The sequence below is a fragment of the Habropoda laboriosa genome, unplaced genomic scaffold (assembly GCF_001263275.1).
Source record: "Habropoda laboriosa isolate 0110345459 unplaced genomic scaffold, ASM126327v1 scaffold40, whole genome shotgun sequence".
Lineage (NCBI taxonomy): Eukaryota > Metazoa > Arthropoda > Insecta > Hymenoptera > Apidae > Habropoda > Habropoda laboriosa.
Window position 1 is genome coordinate 1,183,867 of NW_017100231.1, and position 21,501 is coordinate 1,205,367.

At 43.6% G+C, this 21,501-nt stretch overlaps 1 protein-coding gene across 1 annotated transcript in view; it reads right to left on the reverse strand.

The window, feature by feature from the left end:
• The window catches only part of LOC108571532 (fat-like cadherin-related tumor suppressor homolog), a gene marked incomplete at its 5' end in the record, with an annotated part of 96,836 nt that overhangs the window by 5,100 nt on the left and 70,235 nt on the right, over positions 1–21,501 (reverse strand). The window contains 13 exon segments of the mRNA XM_017933592.1: positions 2–588; positions 685–822; positions 1,083–2,480; positions 2,561–3,207; positions 3,393–4,445; positions 6,004–6,240; positions 9,077–9,100; positions 10,661–10,885; positions 10,964–11,135; positions 11,669–12,239; positions 13,711–15,271; positions 17,277–17,490; positions 18,276–18,428. Of these exon segments, the coding sequence (XP_017789081.1) occupies positions 2–588; positions 685–822; positions 1,083–2,480; positions 2,561–3,207; positions 3,393–4,445; positions 6,004–6,240; positions 9,077–9,100; positions 10,661–10,885; positions 10,964–11,135; positions 11,669–12,239; positions 13,711–15,271; positions 17,277–17,490; positions 18,276–18,428 (6,980 nt within the window).

The following is a 21,501-nucleotide window of genomic DNA, read 5'->3' on the forward strand; positions in this document are numbered from 1 at the left end:
AATTTTGTCAATTTGGAAAAGATCGTTTGGAATTGGCGACGACGGAACCAAACTGTACAAAAGCGTGTCGTATTGGTCCTGATCCGTTGCGTGTACTTTTCCGATAACTCCACCGGGGTACTCGTCCATGTACGAATTAACGACAACTTCCAACGGCGTGATAACCGGCGGATACTGAGATTCTTCGATCACTTTAATTATAACCCACGCGTCGGAGTACAAGGGAGGGCTTCCGTTGTCAAATACGCGTATATGTAGCACGTATTTGTCTTTCACCCTGTTGTTGAATTTCGTGGCGGTTCGCAGAGTTCCATCTTGCTCCAGCCTGAACGCGTCGCCCTCGTTCCCAGACCGGAAGTCGAAGGTGTATGGCACAGCGTTTGGCTCAATGTCCGCGTCAGTGACTACGAATTGTAACACTGTGTGGCCTAGGGGCTTGTCTTCTTGCACCACTGCGGTATAATTCGAGAGAGAGAACAGAGGCGGATTGTCATTTGCATCTAGAACCTCGATGTTTACCATCACGAAGCTCGAGAGCATCGGTATGCCGCTGTCGCGGGCGTGAACCTCCAGAACGTAATTGCCGATCTGGAACATGAAATATCGCGTTGCAGATTGCATTGCAAATTGCATACAAGTGCATTTACAGGTTGTAATGAGGCGGTGCGTGTGATTTATACTGACTTCTTCGCGATCCAACGGCGCGGCGACGGTAATTTGTCCTGTTTTCTGATCGATCGAGAACTGCTTCTGCCTGTCCCCACGCTCGATATAGTACGACACGTTCCCGTTCTCCTCGCTGTCCAGGTCGTTCGCGTACACCTGAAACGTTAATTGCAACGTGGAATTAATTTTAGTACATTCTCCTTACGGATTAACTTTGCAATTTCAAAGTTAAGAAGAGATTTCAACTTTTCAGCCACTTTAAAAATCCTTTACCCTTTAATTTTGAGATTAAGCGCATAGCTAGGAAAGTATACTTGGTGGAAGCGATATACCGAGGTCGTAAATAAAAATTTACCGATTTTACTTTACTATATCGCTTCAAAATATGTATAATTGTGCAACAAACGTTCACTTACCTGTGTAACTTTCTCTCCAATCTTCGCGTCCTCTCTTATAGCAGTCCTGTACGAAACCTCGCTGAATATCGGCGCGTTATCATTGCTATCGACCACGGTGATGTTCACCGTTGCGTGATTACTCAAAGGCGGTATGCCACCGTCGACAGCTTGTATGGTCAAGAAGTAATCCCTGGCACGTTCGAAGTCCAACTGTTCCGCAATCGTGATTACCCCGGTACGAGCGTCAATCTGGAACTTCTTATGCTCGTTTCCACCGACGATCGAATAATACACGTCAGCGTTGACTCCGGTGTCCTTAGACGTAGCCAGTACCCTAGCCACTTCCGTTCCAACCGCGTATATCTCGGGTACCTTCGAGTAGTACGTCTTGGACGCGAACTCCGGTGGATTATCATTGATGTCCTGAACGTTCACGATCAGCGCGGTCATGCTCATCAGCTGAGGCGTTCCCTGGTCCAAAGCTTGAATAGTCACGTTGTACATCGCCTTCGTTTCCCTGTCTAGGGGCTTTCCAAGCGTAACGATGCCGCTGTCCGCCGCAACGAGGAAGTGGCCGTCGGCGGAATCGACGAACTCGTATCTGATCTTGCGATTAATGCCGATGTCATCGTCCGTGGCGTGCACCTTGGTCACCAAAGTCCCCACCTCGACGTCTTCCGGCAACGTGGCGCTGTACGTTTGCATGCTGAATTTCGGTGCGTTATCGTTCAGATCGGAGACCAGTATTTCTAACTGAGACGAGCATTCCCACGACGGTTTATCACGGTCCTGAACATGAGCGGTCAACGAATACTTGGCCTGTGTCTCTCGATCCAGCTGACCGACCGTCTTCAACACACCTGTCTCTTTGTCCAACGAAAATTTGTCGTTGTTGTCGCCGGTCAAATAGAAACGCAGCTTCGCGTTAGGTTCGTCGTCGTAATCGGTGGCCAACACTGTTAGCACGTACGTTCCAGGATGGGATCCCTCGGAGAGGATCTCCCGATAACGATACCTCAAGCAATACGGCGGATTGTCGTTTACGTCGAGCACTTGCACCGTTACGCGTGTCTTGAAGACAAATTTCCCATCTGTGCCGACTATTTCGAGTTCGTAACGATCGATAGTTTCGCGATCCAGAGCTTTGGCTACGTACACCTCGCCGGTTGATCTAATCTGGAACTGGGATCTCGAGTCACCGGATGTTATGTAGAATTCTATCGGTGTGTTCACGTCCGAATCCTTGTCGACGGTGATCAACTTGACCACCACAGTGCCTGGTAAAGCGTCCTCGTTCACTGTTGCCTCGTAACGATCATCCACGAACGCCGGAGCGTTGTCGTTGTAATCCTTTAGCTTGACGTGCACGGAAGTTCTCGCGAAGTGTCTCGGGTTCCCGTTGTCTGTCGCGACCACCTGGAGACAGTGAAATTTCGGATTAAATGGTGGTGTATCGTAATAAAAACGGAATATCGTTATAAATTAATTAGACTTACCTGAAACTTATATTCAGGTTGTTTCTCCTTATCGAGCTGAACCAACGTCGATATCCAACCGGTATAAGCATCCACTGTGAAGACATTCGCGAGTTCTCCAATATCCGAGCCAAAGGAGTATCGAACCTCTCCATTGCTACCTAAATCTTCATCGTGCGCGATGATTTTCAAAATCAACGTCCCTTCTTCTATATTCTCCGCCAAATTGATACCGTAAGGATTACTCTCGAATTTCGGAGCATGATCATTCTCATCCTGCACTTGCAACGATATCTCAGCCAGAGCTGTTAACGGAGGGCTCGAGTCTGTCTCGGCGAGAACTCCGATCAGATGGTTGTTCTTCGATTCTCGATCCAAAGGTTTGACTAAAGTAACTTGTCCATTAGCGTCGACCATGAAAAGAGGAGAATCCTCGTCTCCGGACACTATTCTGTAAGTGACCGTGTTGTTGGTCACTGTTCTTAGACGTGTGATAGGTGTGCCGACAGGTGAGGCTTCGGTTATGAAGAATTTGTCCTCTTTTCGTTCGAATAGAGGTGGAATGTCTTGCGGACCCATTATGTAGATATTAAGTGGAACGTCGGCGTGGTGAGTCGTGGATCCTCCTTTGTCTTCCGCGCGAATGAACATCTCGAACAGTTGATTTTCTGGAGTATCGAACACAGAAGTATCGTAATCGTTTTGTTAAAGTTTGAGAAAAATTTCTAACTGAAGAATTTGAGAGAAATTTAATTAATTTTCACGCCAATTTCTAGCTAAAAAATTTGAGAAAAATTGAACTAATCTTCGCTCTAATTTCTAACAAAGAAATACTTGAAAATTCAAGACTCACCCCATCGTAGAGCACTCTTTTGCAAGAACAGCGCCCCGGTATCCGGATTGATCCCAAACAACGACTTAGCCTCCGAAGTCTGAGGTTCGTAAATCGAATAAACGATTCTCGCAGCGTCATCCTCATCAGCATCCTGCGCCTTCACCTTCAGAAACGGCGTGTTCACGCTCAGATTCCCGTGAATACTAGCTTTATACTCTCTCAGAAGGAACACCGGCGAATTGTCGTTCTCGTCGCCAACTTTAACTTTAACCATCACGAAACCTGATCTTCCACCACCGTCCGTAGCCATCACAGGTATCTCGTAGAGCTTCTGCTCTTCTCTGTTCAACTTCTTCCTCGTTACAATCTCTCCGGTCATTTTATTAATATCGAACATCTCTTTCATCAGATCGGAAGCTATACTGTACATCACCGTGCCGTATTCGCCGAAATCTTCGTCTGTAGCTATCACACTGGTGACCAATCTGCCAGGCAATTGATTCTCGAACACCGTCACCTCTACCACAGGATTCGGAAATTTCGGATTATGCCTGTTCGCCGGCAGTATCTCTATTTTCACTCTGGCGAAGCTCGTGTACACGTTATCCGTGACGGACACGTTCAGCATACTGAGCTTCTTCTCGCCGAAGTTCTGCATGTTGATCAGAGAGATGACACCGGTGGATTGGTCGATGTTGTACGTCTGTTGCTCGTTTCCTCCGACGATAGTGTACGTCAATTTTTCGTCCACGTAGTCCGGATCACTGGCCGATACCACCGTCACAAATTGACCACGTTCTGCGTGCTCGGATAACGAGCAAGTGTACGAAGGCTGTTCGAATTTAGGCGGATTATCGTTCATGTCGATCACCGTTACCCAGACGTGAGCTGTGCTCGTGAGACTCGGCACTCCTCGATCGATGGCGATCACGGTGAAGTGGTGAGATTCGTGAGACTCGTGGTCCAGCGATCTTTTCAGGAAGATCACGCCCTCTTCGGGATCGATGTGAAACAGCTCCGCGCTGTTCTCCGTGTCGTTCTGGATCGCGTAGCGTACCTGCTGGTTTATGTCTAGACAGAGAGAAGAGGATTCAGTTTTTTCCAAGACTTTTAGGCTTGCTAGTAATTAATCGACGTTGGTTGTTTGTAACTGTACAAGTAGAGTCGAGAAGAGAAGGATCTAGGAAATGTGTATTCGTGTGAAATTAAGTAACATTATTCGTGAATTCTTTTAGTCGTTGGAGTATTTTTTTTTATACGAGAAAGAGGAATTATCAGATCGGAAAGTTTGTAATGAGAAGACATAAAAGTGGAACAGTCGATAGTTCGGTAATAACTCTTGATCCAGACACTTGCTCTGTTCGACCATTCGAAACTTCGTTCGAACTTCCGGCACACTTGCACCTATCATCAAATATCCAAGCAAGCCTCTCGGACAAAATCTCTCAACGAGGAACATCAGTTTCCATTTATCCTCTCCTCGTCTTTTTCTCGACCCATTCTCGTACAATTGTACACTGGGTCGGGGTATATTTCATCGCGATAATCCAGCCTCGGTACCAGCTAAGAGCATCCTTCACAATAATTACAATAACATTAATCTTGCTCCAACACGACTGCCTCGCGTTATTTATGAGACGTGCACAGACAGAGAGAGAGAGAGACTCTCCGCTTCCTTGACATTAATTGCAAATTTAAGCAGGCCTTCGAGCTTCGCGAGGCCAATCCGATCATCGAATATGTACTCTGGAATATACACTACTGTCCAAAAGTTTAATCACGTGAGACTGTGAATATTGTAAAATTTTAAATAGATTAAAGTAGTTAGTTAGATAATGCTAATAAGTGTCATTGGTGAAAAATGAATTGCAACAAGGTTTTTAGAGACACTTTATTTTGTAATCTATACTGTCGATATTTTAGTACTATGGTCAAATAAGAGTACTTCGATCTCGTCTAAAATTTCATTAATAATAGCAACAGAGTAAACGTTATTTGAAAATGAGAAGGTGATGGGTCAAAAAAGACCCAAAGACAGCACTAGAGTTAAGATATCAGATATCATACATTTTCCACAGTTTGTTCATCGCTATACTACAGCAACATATCACACTATACATTCGCAAAATGCACAGCAGTATGATTGGTGCACAATAACAAAATAATTATTTAATAAAATTTACAGTGTTCCTACATAAACCAAAAATGAATTCTTAAAAAAAATGCAGGTATTTAATTCTTAATTAGTTATTACATAAAATATTATATTAAAAATCCAAGGAAATTTTATAACGACCACATCATGGTCTTACCAAAAAAAAAAAAAAGTGAAAAATAGGAGAAGGTTGAACGAGAAAGCGCTTACGTTTCCCTTTTCTCAAAATTTAAATTTCACTAACACTCGGTTTCTTTTTCATTTTTCACTTGCACATAGCAACTACTCTTTTCTTCTATGTATGTAACAGAAGGCTAACCACCCGTTAATTACTCTAGGAAGCCGAGGAAAAATTTAAGCCAATAACGCTTCCTCTATTTTCTCCTCGGTCACGTTCTTTTTTCTATTAAAAATTCTGCGCACAGGCTCCGATCTCGCATTACTGAATAAATAAATAAGTAAATAACCACTTACCAGTGTCGTTATCCCTGGAGCTAACTTTTAACACGGCAGTGCCGAAAGGCGCCGCCTCGGAGACCGAGATGTTGTACGAGTCCTGACTGAATTCCGGCGGGCAGTCGTTCACGTCCAGCACCAGGATGCTAACGAGCACCTCCGCGTAAACGCCAGATACGCTGTCCGTCGCGCGGACGGTCAGCTCGTACTGCTTCTGCTGCTCGTAATCCAGCTCGTCCACCACGTAGATTACACCTGATTTATCGAAGAGAAGATTGTAGACCCAAAAGCAGTCTATGCAGCGTAGCGTCCACAAAGCCGAGATACTTTTCCTTTGTATTCGCGGATAGTACAGAATGAAATCACGCGAGATTTCAGGGTACTTTTTTTCCAATTGTCGCGAGATTTCAGTGTATTTTTTTCCAATTGTCGCGAAATTTCAGTGTACTTTTTCCAATTTTCGCGAGATTTCGGTGTATTTTTTTCCAACTGTCGCAATATTTGAGTGTATTTTTTTCCAATTTTCGCGAGATTTCAGTGTATTTTTTCCAACTGTCGCAATATTTGAGTGTATTTTTTTCAAATTTTCGCGAGATTTCAGTGTATTTTTTCCCCAAATTTCGCGAGATTTCGGTGTATTTTTTTCCAATTGTCGCGAGATTTCAGTGTATTTTTTTCCAATTTTCGCGAGATTTCAGTGTATTTTTTCCCAAATTTCGCGAGATTTCGGTGTATTTTTTCCCCAAATTTCGCGAGATTTCGATGTATTTTTTTCCAATTGTCGCGAGATTTCAGTGTATTTTTTTCCAACTGCCGCGAGATTTCAGTGTATTTTTTTTTAATTTTCACCAGATTTCAGTGTATTTTTTTCCAATTTTCGCGAGATTTCAGTGTATCTTTCCAATTTTCACGAGATTTCAGTGTATTTTTTTCCAATTGTCGCGAAATTTCAGTGTACTTTTTCCCATTTTCGTGAGATTTCGGTGTATTTTTTTCCAATTTTCGCGAGATTTCGGTGTATCTTTCCCCAAATTTCGCGAGATGTTAGTGTATTTTTTTCAATTTTCACCAGATTTCAGTGTATTTTTTCCAATTGTCGCGAGATTTCAGTGTATTTTTTCCAATTTTCGCAAGATTTCGGTATATCTTTTTTTCAATTTTCCTTTCGACGAGCAATTTAGAAATTGTCCATTTCTCGTTGTTCGTCAGCGACGACGGTAACATGATTGGATAATACAAGGAGTCTCTCGGTTTCGCGGACACCAAGAAGAGACAATGGTGAATGCAAGTCACGTGGTAAACACGTTTGTACAAGACGCTCGGATACCGTGAATGAATTTTGCGGATGCTACCAAGAATGTCTGCACCTTCGGGCATGACGCCGCGCCGCGCACTTTAACAGGTCGATACCAATTACTATCATCTGTTGTAATTCGTGTAAACAACTCGGTGAAAGAAAATTCGTAATAGATCCTCCGTTAAAATACTACTAACAATTCCTTCAAAAAACTTCACCAAAAAAAAGAAAAAAAGAATGTCCAGAAGTAAACACAATTCTTCCATATATTATACAAAGAGATAAATAAATAATTAACAAACAACTTTTAATCTACTTTTCATCAAAATCTCAACAATTGCGTTCCCCTGCGTGTGCAAATGCTCGGAAGTATTTACAAATATTTTGCAATACGAGGAAAGGCAACTTTTCCGGCGAGAGAAAATAAAAAAAAACTAAACAGGCCACCCTGATCGAACCTGAAGAAGTGAACAAAGCCCGAACACCGCTACCGTGTATCGGGGTGGTGAACCTGTTACAAACGAGCCGCGCCCGTTTCCACGCACTGTACCTCGTTCGAGGTTCAGAAGCACGGTATCTTTTGCCGATTCGCACGCGACGTAAGGTGCAGGCACGCCATGCTGAAGAAACAGAGTAAAAAAAAAAAGCTGCAAGAATCTCGGTAGGTGAGAAACAAAATGAAGAGAGAAAATAGGAAAGAGAGAGTGTACATGGTGTGTGTGTATATGTAAGGAAGAAAAAAAAAATGATACTCCGAGGATAAGCCTCGAGAGGAAACAATGATTAGAGACGTTGTCTCGAGTTGTGTCACGTACCAGATGTAACGATCTACCGCGTTTTTTTTTTTTTTTTTCAAAACAACACTGGTGCTTTGCTCCATGCGCGTTATCACGCGGCTACGTAACGTTTCTATGAGATAATGGGAACCGGTGCTCGGATGGGAAACGATGAGTAAAAGTGAGAGAGAGAGAGAGAGCAAAGAAAAAGCGTTCTCTACTCGAGAGGAGAAAAGGATCAGCATGCCGTTAAGTGTTTGCAGAATCATGTTCCTGCGCTTCTTTCTCCCCTTTTTTTGTTTGTTTTTTTACAGAAATCGTGCAATTGTTAGGATCGTTCGCAAGCGGTTAGAAGTTGCGAAGAACGCCGGATATCGTGCGCCAGGCGTGCAATCACAGAAGCTTGTGCGGCAAGCGGAAGCCTCGGCCGCCTTGATGATACGGGCTCACGACGATGTTTGACTTGGGACGCGGAGTTTCCGGCGTTTCCAGTTCTGGACACGCCGGATAACCAACCTTCTGGTGTGCTCAAGCGTTAACTGACTCGAGGAACTTCTCCTCTTTTTCCAGCTCTCTCGGTAATTGTGGACGGTGTAATAACAATATGTGTGATCATGCTAAATAGAGAAGTCTCGTGTGCACTTAATGATCCGAGTGTAAGTGAAACGCCGTAGAAAGTTGTTATACTTCGAAAATTGGACAATTTAGATTTTTCTGAAATATCGATCAATATTTATAATTGAATTTCACGTGAAATTGAAATTTTTCTAACTTGCTCGTGATTCGTTTTAATCGAACGATTAGCCACAAGGCTTGAGATACGTCGCGCGAAGATCGTCGTGAAAGAGCACAGCGGCCGAAGGAAATTCATTGTTACAACTTTCGAGTCGTGCATGAAACCAGTATTAAACAGAGAGAGAGAGAGAGATAGTGAGAAAGAGAGAGAAAGAGAGCAGTGCAGTAGCGTTGGTACAGTGCAACACAGCAGACCGATAGAACTAGTATTTTTTATACTCACAAGGACCATTGTTACTGTCGGGGGCTGCGAAACAGGGAGATACAACAACACTTTAATTTCTAGTTTAATCAGATAAGCATTCGTAAAGAATAAATTATAGGAGAGACGGGTAAAAGATGGGAGTATATTGATTAAAACAAAAAATTAAAACACTACTAATTAATAAAAAAAATCCGTACATCAGAACACGGTGATAGTTACGAACGTTCGAAGAGACGTATGTATATGGTTACATCAAATATGAACTTCTTTTTTAATCGATATACGAATATTCGGTATAAGTATAACCGCAACTCTCGTGTTACGTGCGAATCACATTCCAACATCCCCATTTTACTACTGTCACACCACTACACCGTGACTTGATTAGAATTTAGTCACCGAATACCATGTACAGCGGTACCAATATGTCATTCGTTAAAGTAGAAAGCTCGACTGTTTGCGCTTATATGTGTAAGTATACAGGCTGCGGCCGAGAGTATGTCGTAGAAACTGGTAGCCGGTGGTTCTTCGTGCAAAAATGAATAATAAATGTAGAATAAAGTTTTTTCATACGAAGTTTAGTTTTGGAGAGAATCGAGTTTGAAGATACGAGAGGCAACGCGTGTCGTTCGACCAATGGTTGCTCTGCCGTGTAAGCGTGAACGCACGAAACTTCAAACCCGATTTTCTCGAGAACTAAGCCTCGGGTGAGAAAATTTTATTCGACATTTCTTATCTATTTTTGTACGAGGAATCATATACTACTTGTTTGTACAACAATTTCGGCCGCACTCTGTATATACGTGGTTATCTTTCGGTAACCGTTCATGTTTCAACCCTTTCATTGCTGTTGCTATCTTGTAAGCGCAGAAATTCCTTCGCAGGACGCGATTACACACTTACGCGATAAAAACAGAGAATAGAAAAACAAAGAAAGTTTTTCAACGGAGTGTAAAAAGATCACGTTCGACTGTCGGTGAGTCGTGAGAGACCGGACATTTTCCAGCAACGGAAAGGGTGGAAAGTTATTATGAGTCCCACAGCCGAGTGGAAGTGAGAATCCTCAGGAGACGTTTCATTCGGGACTGGATTTAGGACGCAACGCGTTCTCCGATCGCGCGTTACGCAATTTCGAATGTAACACGTTCCGCGCCCGTCGTCGGTCACGCTACAAGAAGAGTTTTTCGTCGCGAGAAAAAAAAAAATCGAGAGAGAGAAAGAAAAACAGAAAAAAAACACGGAATAAAGAAAGGGAAATTTCACACGCGCTACCTGTATTTTATCGTGTTATCTCTCGCATGGAACGATGACACACACGCGAAATTCCCTTTCCTCGACGAAACGAAAATGAAAAAAAAAAAAAAAAAACTCGTAACACGGAGAATTGAACGATGCGAGAACGTGGCAGGCTTTTTGAATCTTTCATCGTGCGTGTCGTTGAAAGCAACATTGTTCGGTTCACGTGACAACTTCATCGTTCCGTGCCGGGATGCCGCGCGGTTTAATTCAATCTACGTTTCATCGTTCATCAACGGTTTATGAAAAAAAAAAAGAAAAAAAAAGAGAACCGTCCTACCGCGAGAACGACAAGCGTTCGCTCACCTGTGTTGAAATCCAGGGCGAATTCCTCGAAATCGTTGCCCTTTGTTATGCTGTAGATGAGCTTGCGGTTCAACGGTGACTCAGCTTGTATGGACAAAGCCAGGGGTGAATGTATCTCGATACTTTCCAGAACGCTGTCCGTGTAAAATTGCTTGTCAAACACTGGCATAGAACGATCTATCACCTTCACGTTCACCGGCACCTCCACCGAGCACGGAGTTATACCTGGAATAACGTTTAAACCTTGTCGAAAGTTGCTTAAAGGATGGCTAACTTGAAGATTCTTGCTGTTAGGACGTTTACCTCCGTCGTAGGCAGCTATGGTCAATTGGTATTCACGATTGTGACCCTCTAAGTTTTGCTTCAGAGATATCTCGCCCGTTTTTCGACACACTTTGAACAATTCTCCGTGACCCTTCTTCAGCTCGTACCTGACCTCTCCGTTGTCGCCGCTGTCCAGGTCTACTGCATGCACCTGGCAGGTAAATTGAAAGACTTTTAATTCCGTGGAATGCTTATCTTCTGTAAGAGAGTAGGTTCTGAAGAAAATCTACGATTTAGTATATGCAACTGTATTTCTAAGGGTAGTGTCTGTGAGAGTGAAACTATCGCGAGTTGCTCTCGAGAGTGAAATTCATCACTCGACAGTGCTGACAGAGAGACGTACACAAAATTTTGAAAACATTCTCCAGAGCAATTAAGTAAAAATCTCTGAAACACCGTGTCAAGTAATCCGTGCACTCCCAACTCGAACTTTCCCCTCGCGCGAAATTTCAAATTCAAATATCCAACTTCCTCCCTTGGTAAAACAGAAAATGTAGATGTTAAAGCTACCGCGGTTAATTCTATGCGAGAAAATAGACCAAGAAGTAGAACGGCTCGATGACATGATAGGATCTGAGAGAGAGCTGGCTTCCACGCTATTCCAGGACAGAGAGAGAGAGAGAGAGAGTGTGTCATCCGTGCTCCTTTAAACCCGCCGGTAGAAAATTACTTCGATCCACTTGCCTTCGTGATAACGTCACCCTTCTGCGCGTCCACCGACACGACGGCGTAATAGGGCAGGTTGACAAACATCGGGCAGTTGTCGTTGATGTCCAATATAGTGACGTTCACGATCACGTGCGCCACCCTAGGCTTCTCTCTGTCCGGCATCTGGCTCTTCGCTTCGACTATCAGCTCGTAATGGTCGCAAACCTCCCGGTCGAATCTAATCCCCGTGGTACGGATCGCGCCGGACGTCGATCCAATTACAAACATGTCGGTGGGGTTCAGAATGCTGAAGACTATGTGCTCGTTCAAAGCGCTCCCCAAAACGTTCACCACCGCTACGGTAGTGATCCTCGTCGAATTCTCCGGGATCGTACCCTCGTAGACGTCCTTCTGGAACATCAGCCCGGAATTCTCCGACTTCTCCACGATCACGTTCACCTGGCAGACGCTCGAGTACTTTCCATCGGAGACACGGACCCTCAGCAGGTAGCTTTTCTTCATACGTTCCGGGTTATAAACCGTGATCACGCCCGTCTCCGAGTCTATGTCGAACGTGTGCCCCTTGTTCCCGTCGATGATGTCGTATCTGAATCAGACGGAGAGGAAATAGGATTGGTATTATGGTAAATTATGTAGGATTGTCTGTGTGTAGGTTCGAAGATAAGCGAGATATGCGTATGGCGGATTGTGCATAAGGCGACACGGTTTGATCGAACGATCTTTTGATAATTTGATATTCCGCTGTGGAACTGTCTGGGAGTTTTCCGATGACCGTTGCGCGTCAGACGACCTCGTTTTAGATGTATAACGAGGGGAATTTGAATGGCTGGGACAGTTTTTGAATAAATGTATAGTCGGCGGAAGCGATTTAACGAGGTCGTAAAATCGGTCAGATGGAAAGGTATAATGCAGGCAATTCGAGTGCGAAACAGATTGTTTCAGAGAGATAAGGAGGTTAAACATCGTTCAGAACGGAATCGTTCGACGTCAACTCAGAATTAGTTCTTTCATCGCGGTATATTTAACCCTTTCGCTGTGCAACGTGTGTGGCAGACGGTAAATTTTTAACCAACGTTGCAAAATTCGTTGTTTTGGCCGCATTGTTTTAAAATTCGGTTTATAAATTAAGGTGGAGGTGCGTAAAAAAACAAAATTGCGCGTTAAATTAAGGTGGAAGTGCGTAAAGGATAAAATTAAGTATCAAATTAGGGTGAAAATGCACCGACAGGCCAATGCGAGGAAATTTTCGAAACGCCTATAGGCGCCAATAACAATGAAAGGGTGAAAAGGCAGTTTTCTAAAGAATTACTTCTCTCGTGGCAGTAAATTAAAAAAAAATTAGTCCGCACCTCCTTCCTTAAGTCAGTTTCACCGCTACGGTAATTACTATCGAGCACAAGAAGACGAGGGCTTAATACCGCGTACCTTTAACGAAAGATCGTAATCGGGAATTTTAAATATCAATCGACAAATGACGTACAACCTTCAATGTTGCTACATCAATCGGTGTCCACGTCGATTCCACCACACGACAGCCTTAATTATCGTACAAATTCCTCCTTTTGCTCCCCCTTAAAATTACACAAGATTGTAAACCGAGGTAAATACTCTCTACAACATTGCACCTTCACTTGGTTATTCCTTACGATAGACAAATTCTCGTAAAGATGCGCTTTTACCTGAAACACCGTGTGTCTTCCGCGAAGTAACGAAGGAAAACGAGAGAAAAGACCGAAGATACGGCGCCATTAAACCGTCGCACAGGGAGGTTCGCGCGCAAAGAAAAAAAAAAACCTCCACGCGAGGAAGAGAAAGAGCGCACCTATGCAAATTCGAACGGCGGCCGTTTCGCCGAGCGGTATAAGTGGGCAGCAATTTTCTTCCGGCGCGCGCGACCAGGAAAAACGAGCGCGTATCGGCCGGCGATCATACAAATTTCATGCAACAATTATAATGGTAAATGAATGCTAACGAAGCCCCGCGCATAAATATGAAGCAGCCTTTTAAACCGGGCGTAAATACAGAGGCGTATACGTTTTAATAGGTTCTCCATGTACCTGAGCGCGACTCCCTCGGAACTGTCTGGATCTACGGCGTTCACCTGGACCACGGCGACGTTCTTGTACGTAGGAAGCAACACGGTCGTGTTGTAGTCGTTCTCGAGGAACTTCGGTGGACAGTCGTTCACATCTGTGACAACGATCATCACTTTCGCCGTGGTCTCGGACAGCAACTTCGGTTTACCTAGATCCGACACCTTCACGTGGAACGTGAACTTAGGGATACTCTCGTGATCCAGCACCATCACCGTTCTGATGGCTCCCGTGCTCGAGTCTATGTGGAAGTACTTTCTAGGCAGATCTTCCACTATGTCGTAGTTCAACAGAGCGTTCAACTCGGAGTCAGCGTCTTCTGCTTTGATGACCAATGGTGTGCTCGTGTTGGTCAGCACTAGAGAGCCTATGGTAGCACCTTCGCTAATTTCGCCGCTGTAGGTAGCCTGCAAGAACCTCGGCGCGTTGTCGTTTCGATCGAGAACGTGGACGATCACGTTGCAGCGTGCCTTGGCACCTGCCATGTTAGTTGCCGATACTGTTAAATTGAAGAACTTGGTCTTCTCGTAGTCTAAGTCGTTCTTGATCACTATGATACCGGTACTGGGGTTCACGAAGAACGTGTCGTCCTTGTTTCCCTCGATCAACTCGAACTGCAACGAGGACGTGCTTCTAGCCTCCACGTGCTTCACGTAAGTGCCTAACTGTTGATTCTCGTAGATCTCCGCGGATAATTCTTTCTGGACGAACCTGGGTGGAGCGTTGTCCGCCATTGTGACCATCACGTGGACAGGTACGGTGTTCGCCAGAGCTGGAGAACCGTGATCAGTCGCTTTCACGAGAAGTATGTACTCCGAGGAGATACTTAGGTCTAGCTCTCGAGCGACGCGAATCACGCCTAGCTCAGGATCTATAGCGAACATATTTCCCACGTTTCCAGATGTGATCGAGTAGGTGATCTTAGCGTTGTCACCTCTGTCTCTATCTATAGCGCAGACTTGTACTACGGCGGCACCGATCGGTGAGGTTTCGAACACTTTTCCTTGGATGATCTCGCTGATGAACTCTGGCGCGTGATCGTTGTGATCGTGAACGGTTACTATCACTCTCGCGTAATTACGTTTCGCAGGTGTTCCTTGATCCTTCACCATCACAGTCAGCACGTGCTCCTCGATGGTCTCTCTGTCCAAGACTTCGTTCAAAGTGACGGCTCCAGTTACCGAGTCGACGTGGAAGATCTCCAAGGAAGCTTGATTCTGAGCAGCGTGCAGGCTGTAGAACACCTTCTTGTCCTCGTCCTCGTCGGTTGCGTGCAACTGGAGGATCTTCTCGCCTCTCTCGACGTTCTCCGAGATGTCCACGTGGTAAGTGCTCTCTGTGAATTCGGGACGATGATCGTTGATGTCGATCACTGTTACCAATAGCTGGGTAACCGCGGTGTGCACGTTGTCCATCACGCCGATTGTGAGGTTGTAGAAGTTCTGCGTCTCCCAGTCGAGCTTCTTTGCTAGGAGAATGTTGCCGTTGTCACGACCGATGAAGAACTCGTCTCTCTTGTCGCCATCTGGAAAAACAATTGCACGTTTGTCGATTGTTTGGCGGCTTCAGTGAAATTTACATCATTTTCTTCGATAGGCTAAGCAGAGTTTGGTTAGATTACGCTTGCGGTATTTAGGGTCGAATAGCAGTCTTTAGCCGGAGCTTGAGAGAGCAAGGAGGAGAGTTTACAGACGGAGTTTTAATGGGAGGATAGGGAGAATGTTTGGAGTGAGAGTTTAGAGAGCACTTTGTGAAGTTTCCTTTTTTATTATATGGAATATTTTAGGCAAGAGGTGATTTTATGTTGCGCTAAAGAATAGGAACAGTAGAGATGGTTTAGAAGTTGTGTTATTACTGTAGAAGTAGGGAATAGTTTAATTATTTCCAATCTGACACTTCGGAAGACTTCTCGAGTGTCTTCTGCACGTGAAATCTTGCGATTTTAATAACAAGGTCTAAGTGTGTCTCCAACTAGCTGAGCCATTTCGCGGCGCAAAGTTTAACTGCTGCCTACGCGATCCAGCTGCGAGAAACTTTCAAACTTCGATCCTCGGGACTTGGAAAACATTGCTCGCGCCTTCAGCTATTCCAACCACTCGAATCTATTTCAACGAAATCACCCGATATTTCGCCAATTAACGACGAGATATCGCGGCTGGGCGTAATCTAACGAACCCTCCAACTCTGGTAACGTGGATACAGTGTTCGAAGCAATTAGAGTTCCAGTTTTTAACAATAAGGGGAAATAAATAGTACGGCAGAGAGTGTTATTTTTCCAACGGAAAACATCGAACGTTGTTACGTGCAACTTTTTACTCGACTGTCTAAACATTCGTAATTATTATTCCAATTTGATTCTATTTCAATTCGTATTTATTTATTTAACGGGATGAAACGGGTAGGAGATGCAAAGTACAATAATTAAATAGAAAAAGAGTTCTCCGTAAAAGGGCGTAAGTTTTGAAAATTTAGAAATTTTAGTAGCCACATAGGAAACACAATTAAATTTGTCATATTGGGCGCGATAAAAATTTAGGAAAAGTACATTAACACGTTGACTGCCACGTTGGTCACCTGTGACCGGAGATTGTTTCCCCGATGTTTCAAATGAACATTGTCAACTAAAAATTCCGAACATTTTGAATTAAAGAAAAAATAATAATAATAGAGCATAACAAGTAGGGGGAGTTCCCCTAGCACCGGACGCTTAAGGTTTAAATCTCTCTACCTGTGCACACGCGACTGAAACGCGTAGAAAACTTATTTTTATTCCTTTTGTCTCCTCTAGGAGATAAACGGCTCGGTAGCGTTTCAATTATTGCAGATACAACTAATGTCCGATATTAGGTGCCGTCCGGCGTTAAGGGAACTACCCCTACAATATAATATTGCAAAAGTTTGTGCCCGATTTTCAGAGGTGGTGGGAAACTTATCACACTTCGGCACAGGTGTTTGTTTAACTTGTAACTGAAAGATACACCGTTTGTGTTTTATTTTCAAATAATTGTTCATTTTATTTTCACATGAAACGTGCCTCTGCGCACACCGCTTGTGTCCGTATCGTATTTGTATTTTCACATTGGGCACGAACTTTTGCAACCATCCAATACTACGCTTAGAATAATGAAAATTATCTTATGGTCCCCTGAGCAAAACTGGACCGCTTTGTCGAGTGTGACTCGACATCAGTTTTATTCACAGGTATGAACGAAGTCATTTTTAAATATGTTTTATATTTTGCAATATTTTTTTTACCTGGATGAGCAATATACACGACCCTTAATGCTATTTTCAACATAATTAGTAAAAGTGCATTTCAAATAAAATTCTCAAAATAACAGGGAGCTATTGAAAAGAAAATTTGGAGTTCAAAGGATTAAAATCCAAACAGCTCCGTAATTTGGGAAGAATTGAAGGAACCTGAGAAGATTTTATCAAGCAACTGCCAACTTTATTTCCAACGTCTACTCCAGAATCTTTGGCGAATTCAGCGATCCTTTAAACGTCGAGATAATTGAAGGAGCACTCACCAAGGATGTCGTACCACAGGGAATCGCCATCTTTGTCCGTGGCTTGGATCAAGGCGACGAGGAAGCCGACGTCGTCGCTTTCCGTGACCTCGACGCTCTGATTGTTCGTCTTGAAGACTGGCGGATGTTCAGATTCCTTCGGAACCTCGACAACTTGCACGGACACCCGTGTTTGATGACTCCGCTGCGGTTCCCCGCTGTCGGCGGCTCTTATCTAGCAAACAGAAGCGTACGCGGGGCAAAGTTAAACTCCAACTTAAATTGTATCAGGGGAACTCCTGATCGGCCGTGAATTATGACTTCTCGAGCGTCCGCTGGTTGGATTTGCGGGCAAATCCTTTACGGAGGATGATTTCACGCTACGAACGAATCGGGGAATGGTGGATCCTGTGTGTGAGATTTATTCGATTAAATTGTAGCTTTAAAAGGAGTGATCCGTCACTCGCCGATTTATTAGCCTATATAAAAGAATTCAAGATGATTATGAAGACTTATTTGAAAGAAGACATTAGAAGACATTTGAGGATCCTGCAAAAATTGTGTCACTGTTGAAGATTCAAAGATACAAAGAGAAAAAGGAAAATTTAACATTGTACAATTGTGTTAAAAAAAGAAATATTCGTCAATAAAATATTAATGTATCTAATAGAAGTGATCATGTTATAAGGTTCATCCTGCATACTTAATTAGGCAATTTTCATTTATCTTCTTCACCAAGTCAATCGACTTCTTTTTTCCATATCTGATCACGTTATTATTTCCTCACAAATTTGCAGTACAATTATAAATATTTTAACTTATGCTTGGATAAACGAACATTTCTGGATAATAATACTTTCAATTTGAAAAAAAATGTACAAAAACATAAAACACTTGTGCAATGATTTAAAAATGCAGGTATTCACTTGCCGAAAAGAATTAAAATATTCTTCTACACGTCGTTTACACAGCCAAACCTGTGATTCTCCTTCTTTCTTCCTCTCTCGCTGTTCTACTTACCATCATTTCGTATTCCTGTCCAGCCTCGAAGCCACGCTGCGAGTACACCATGCCCGTTGTGGGGTGTATTTTAAACTTGCCCTTTCCTCGGCCACCCTTGATGCTATACTGGATTTTTCCATTATCACCGACGTCCTTATCGTTCGCTAGTACCTGTTATACAGGAAGACAACGAGGAATTACAAGTAACCGCCTCAAACACTTCCCCGTCATTCGTCATTCTCTACTAACATAACTGGTACACGACACAAAAGAGAACATTAGTATCGTGCGCGGCCATTGGCTGTATGAAAAGAAAAAGACAAAGGAAAAGAAGGAGAAAGAAATCCCGAACGATTCCCAAATATATATATAATCAAGCTGCTTCTAATTAATAATTAATTCATCGGAGAAACAGCGACCGTAAAATTGTTCAAAAGTAAAGCCTCGATAAACACTCTCTGTGTTTGTACACACACAGGGTGTATCGAAAAATCCTGATTTCACTCGCGTGGAAGAGTAAGTCGAAAATTTGAATGAAATTTCTTTCAAAAGAAAGAACGAATTACTTTCCCACGATAAATCACTTTCAATTCTACCACAACTTCCGATACACCCTGTGCACAAGATCGTGCATGTACACCCATCGATCTGCACAGAGAATGCAAAACGTGGAGTGTGAATAATTGTGAAAAAAGAAAAGCGAAAAACGCGTCTACAGAGCGGCCCCGGACGAACGAGGTCTAGTACGTAAATCTAGTACGAGAAACAAACGAACGAAAAGGTAAAACAACAGAGAGAAAAGAAAATTAAGGAAACAACTCATTCTTCCTAAAAAAAAAAAACATTTCGTTCACGCTCTAAAATTTTTCAATTCGCCCACCTTTCTCCCTCTCAATCTCTCTCTCTCTCTCTCTCTCGCTCCTTCATTCTCTGGATCCATCGCGACCTCGAAGCTTATATATTGCATTCACACGGTCGACGTCATGCGGTATATACAAGTGAAACGAGTGAAAAAATGAAGAAAATTGGAAAAGTAGAGAAGAAGAAGATCAGAAGGAAAGAGAGAAACAGACGGAGGAGCTTGAGCTGCCAAATATCGATCTGCGTTAAAGCGTATTAAAACACACAGGCTTCGGCTCGCGTACTTTTCTGACAGGCTAGATCATCGATCTCGCGAGATCGCACAGACAGAGAATCTCCCTCTAGCTCTCTGCTGTAGAGGCTAGTTGCTTTCTGCGTTTCACATTTTCTTTCGTTATTTTCCAGGCTCTGTGCACGCGTGGAAAAATGTATCGTCGCCGGTTCGTTAAATCACCGTGTTTTTATGCACTTTTCCTTCACCGGCAACGAACACATTCCTCATTATCGGCTCGCTGGTTTTCTGACCCACGATTTTCGTGCTGTGTTAGAGGGGCTCTCCTTTTGACGCCGGCAACGTTTGACGTTCGATTTGATTAAAGGACTTTTAGGTCATATCGTGGAGTGGCTTTTTCGATTGATAGATCGGAGCTTGAAAGGATCATTCGGTGGGTAATGCGGTGTAGGTAGAGGGTTTTGATGTTTGCTTCGTTTCGCAGATTAAAACTGGACGAAATCGGACGTCGGCCGAGTGTGTGTGATTTAAAATCGCGTTCGAAGGAGTTATAGGTACAGAGTGTTTCTTATTTTTTTGACAAACTAAAGAAGCATGATCTACAAGTGAAAACAAGAGAGAATGTTGTATGAAGTTTTGTTGTAAGAAAATATTGTTGAAATCGACGGAAAAATTTCGAGCGACCCAACCGGGAATCGAACCCGGGACCTTCGGCTTAGCAAGCCGAGACTTTGCGCACTACGCCAACAACTCCCTCTCTATTTTTTCTTACAGATTTCCCTTTTGAGCATGGAAGCCCCGTTACTACATTATTGCGTTTCGAAGTATCAAAAGCCAATCGTGCTCACTTTACACGAAGTTTCTCGTCTCGAGACGATTTATTGTGACTGACAGCCACAGTAATTGGCTTTCAATTATCGTGTACACTTTCAGATGTACGCCAGTGTCGTGTGAAGCAGCATATCGAAGTACCAAGGCATTTAAATTCTCTTTTTATTTTCACTTGTATTACAGATTATGCTCCCGTAGATTTTCAGGAAAAATATGAAACACCCTGTAGATCACGATTGAGCTCGAATCACAAACACGAGCGAAAGTACAATTTCTCCATTGTTCGATTTCTCTGAACTTCTCCGATTCACCCTGAAACGAAGCTGTTCTTTTTCGAAAGAAACGAGTTCTCAAACGGCAAGAAATACACACGAAGCTTGAAAGAGTATCAAAGACGACACAGGTTCGGCGTTGAAATCGTGGGAAAGAAAAGAAGCTTGTTTCGAGCATTCCCTTTTCATTCCATTCCTTCCGTTTCCACGTCATGCTCTCATACACGTCGGCCTCCTCTCTCTCTTCCAGCGGCGCGCAGCTTTTATTTTAATTACGTAGGAAGAACGGAAAACGATCAGGCGACAGCCTCGTACAAGACAGATGCAACATTCAACAGAGCATAATACGTACATACAGAGAGGCGAGCAAAACGGGCAATCCGCGGCGGAGAATTCTTGGCGAACGCATACACAAGGGGTGGAGAAAGATGGCAAGGGATCGCCGTGCTTGACGCGACTCTGAGCGAAACCTTTGGATATTCGCGAAGTATCTCTTCAACGGGACTTTCGTCTCTTCTTCAGCTGTGTGTCGTTGAGAAAAATTTGCCGAAGAAAATGAGACAGTGTTGATTGCACGTAAGAAAGTCGGTGCTGAAATTTGACACCCTGGAACAATAGGTTGAAGGGTTCCTCTTCGATGCTTAATTAAGACCTTTGCTCTTCCTTCGAACGCATTAGAAAAAGGAAAGAAAAGTAGCCGAGACGTATCGAATTCTTTCGTTTTCCCTGTCTCTCCTCGAGGAGAAGGGGAGCATTGAACTCCGAATGCAATTAAGAAAGCCGGTAGGCACTTGATACTTAATAACTCGCGGAGATAAATTCCACTCTCGACCCAAATCCCCGGACAGCTACGAATGAGCCTCAATTACCCGAGAGAGTTCAGCGTACGAAGTAGCAGGCGGTTCGTGTTCATTGAAAACCAACCTTTCTTTCCCTTCCACTTTTACCTTCTCCTCGGTCTTCGATTTCCCGCTATTGCGCGCAAAGTTCATGCTCAGAGTCGCCTTCGTGCACGTTTTCGCAGATTCTTTTGCGTGTGATGAAAAAG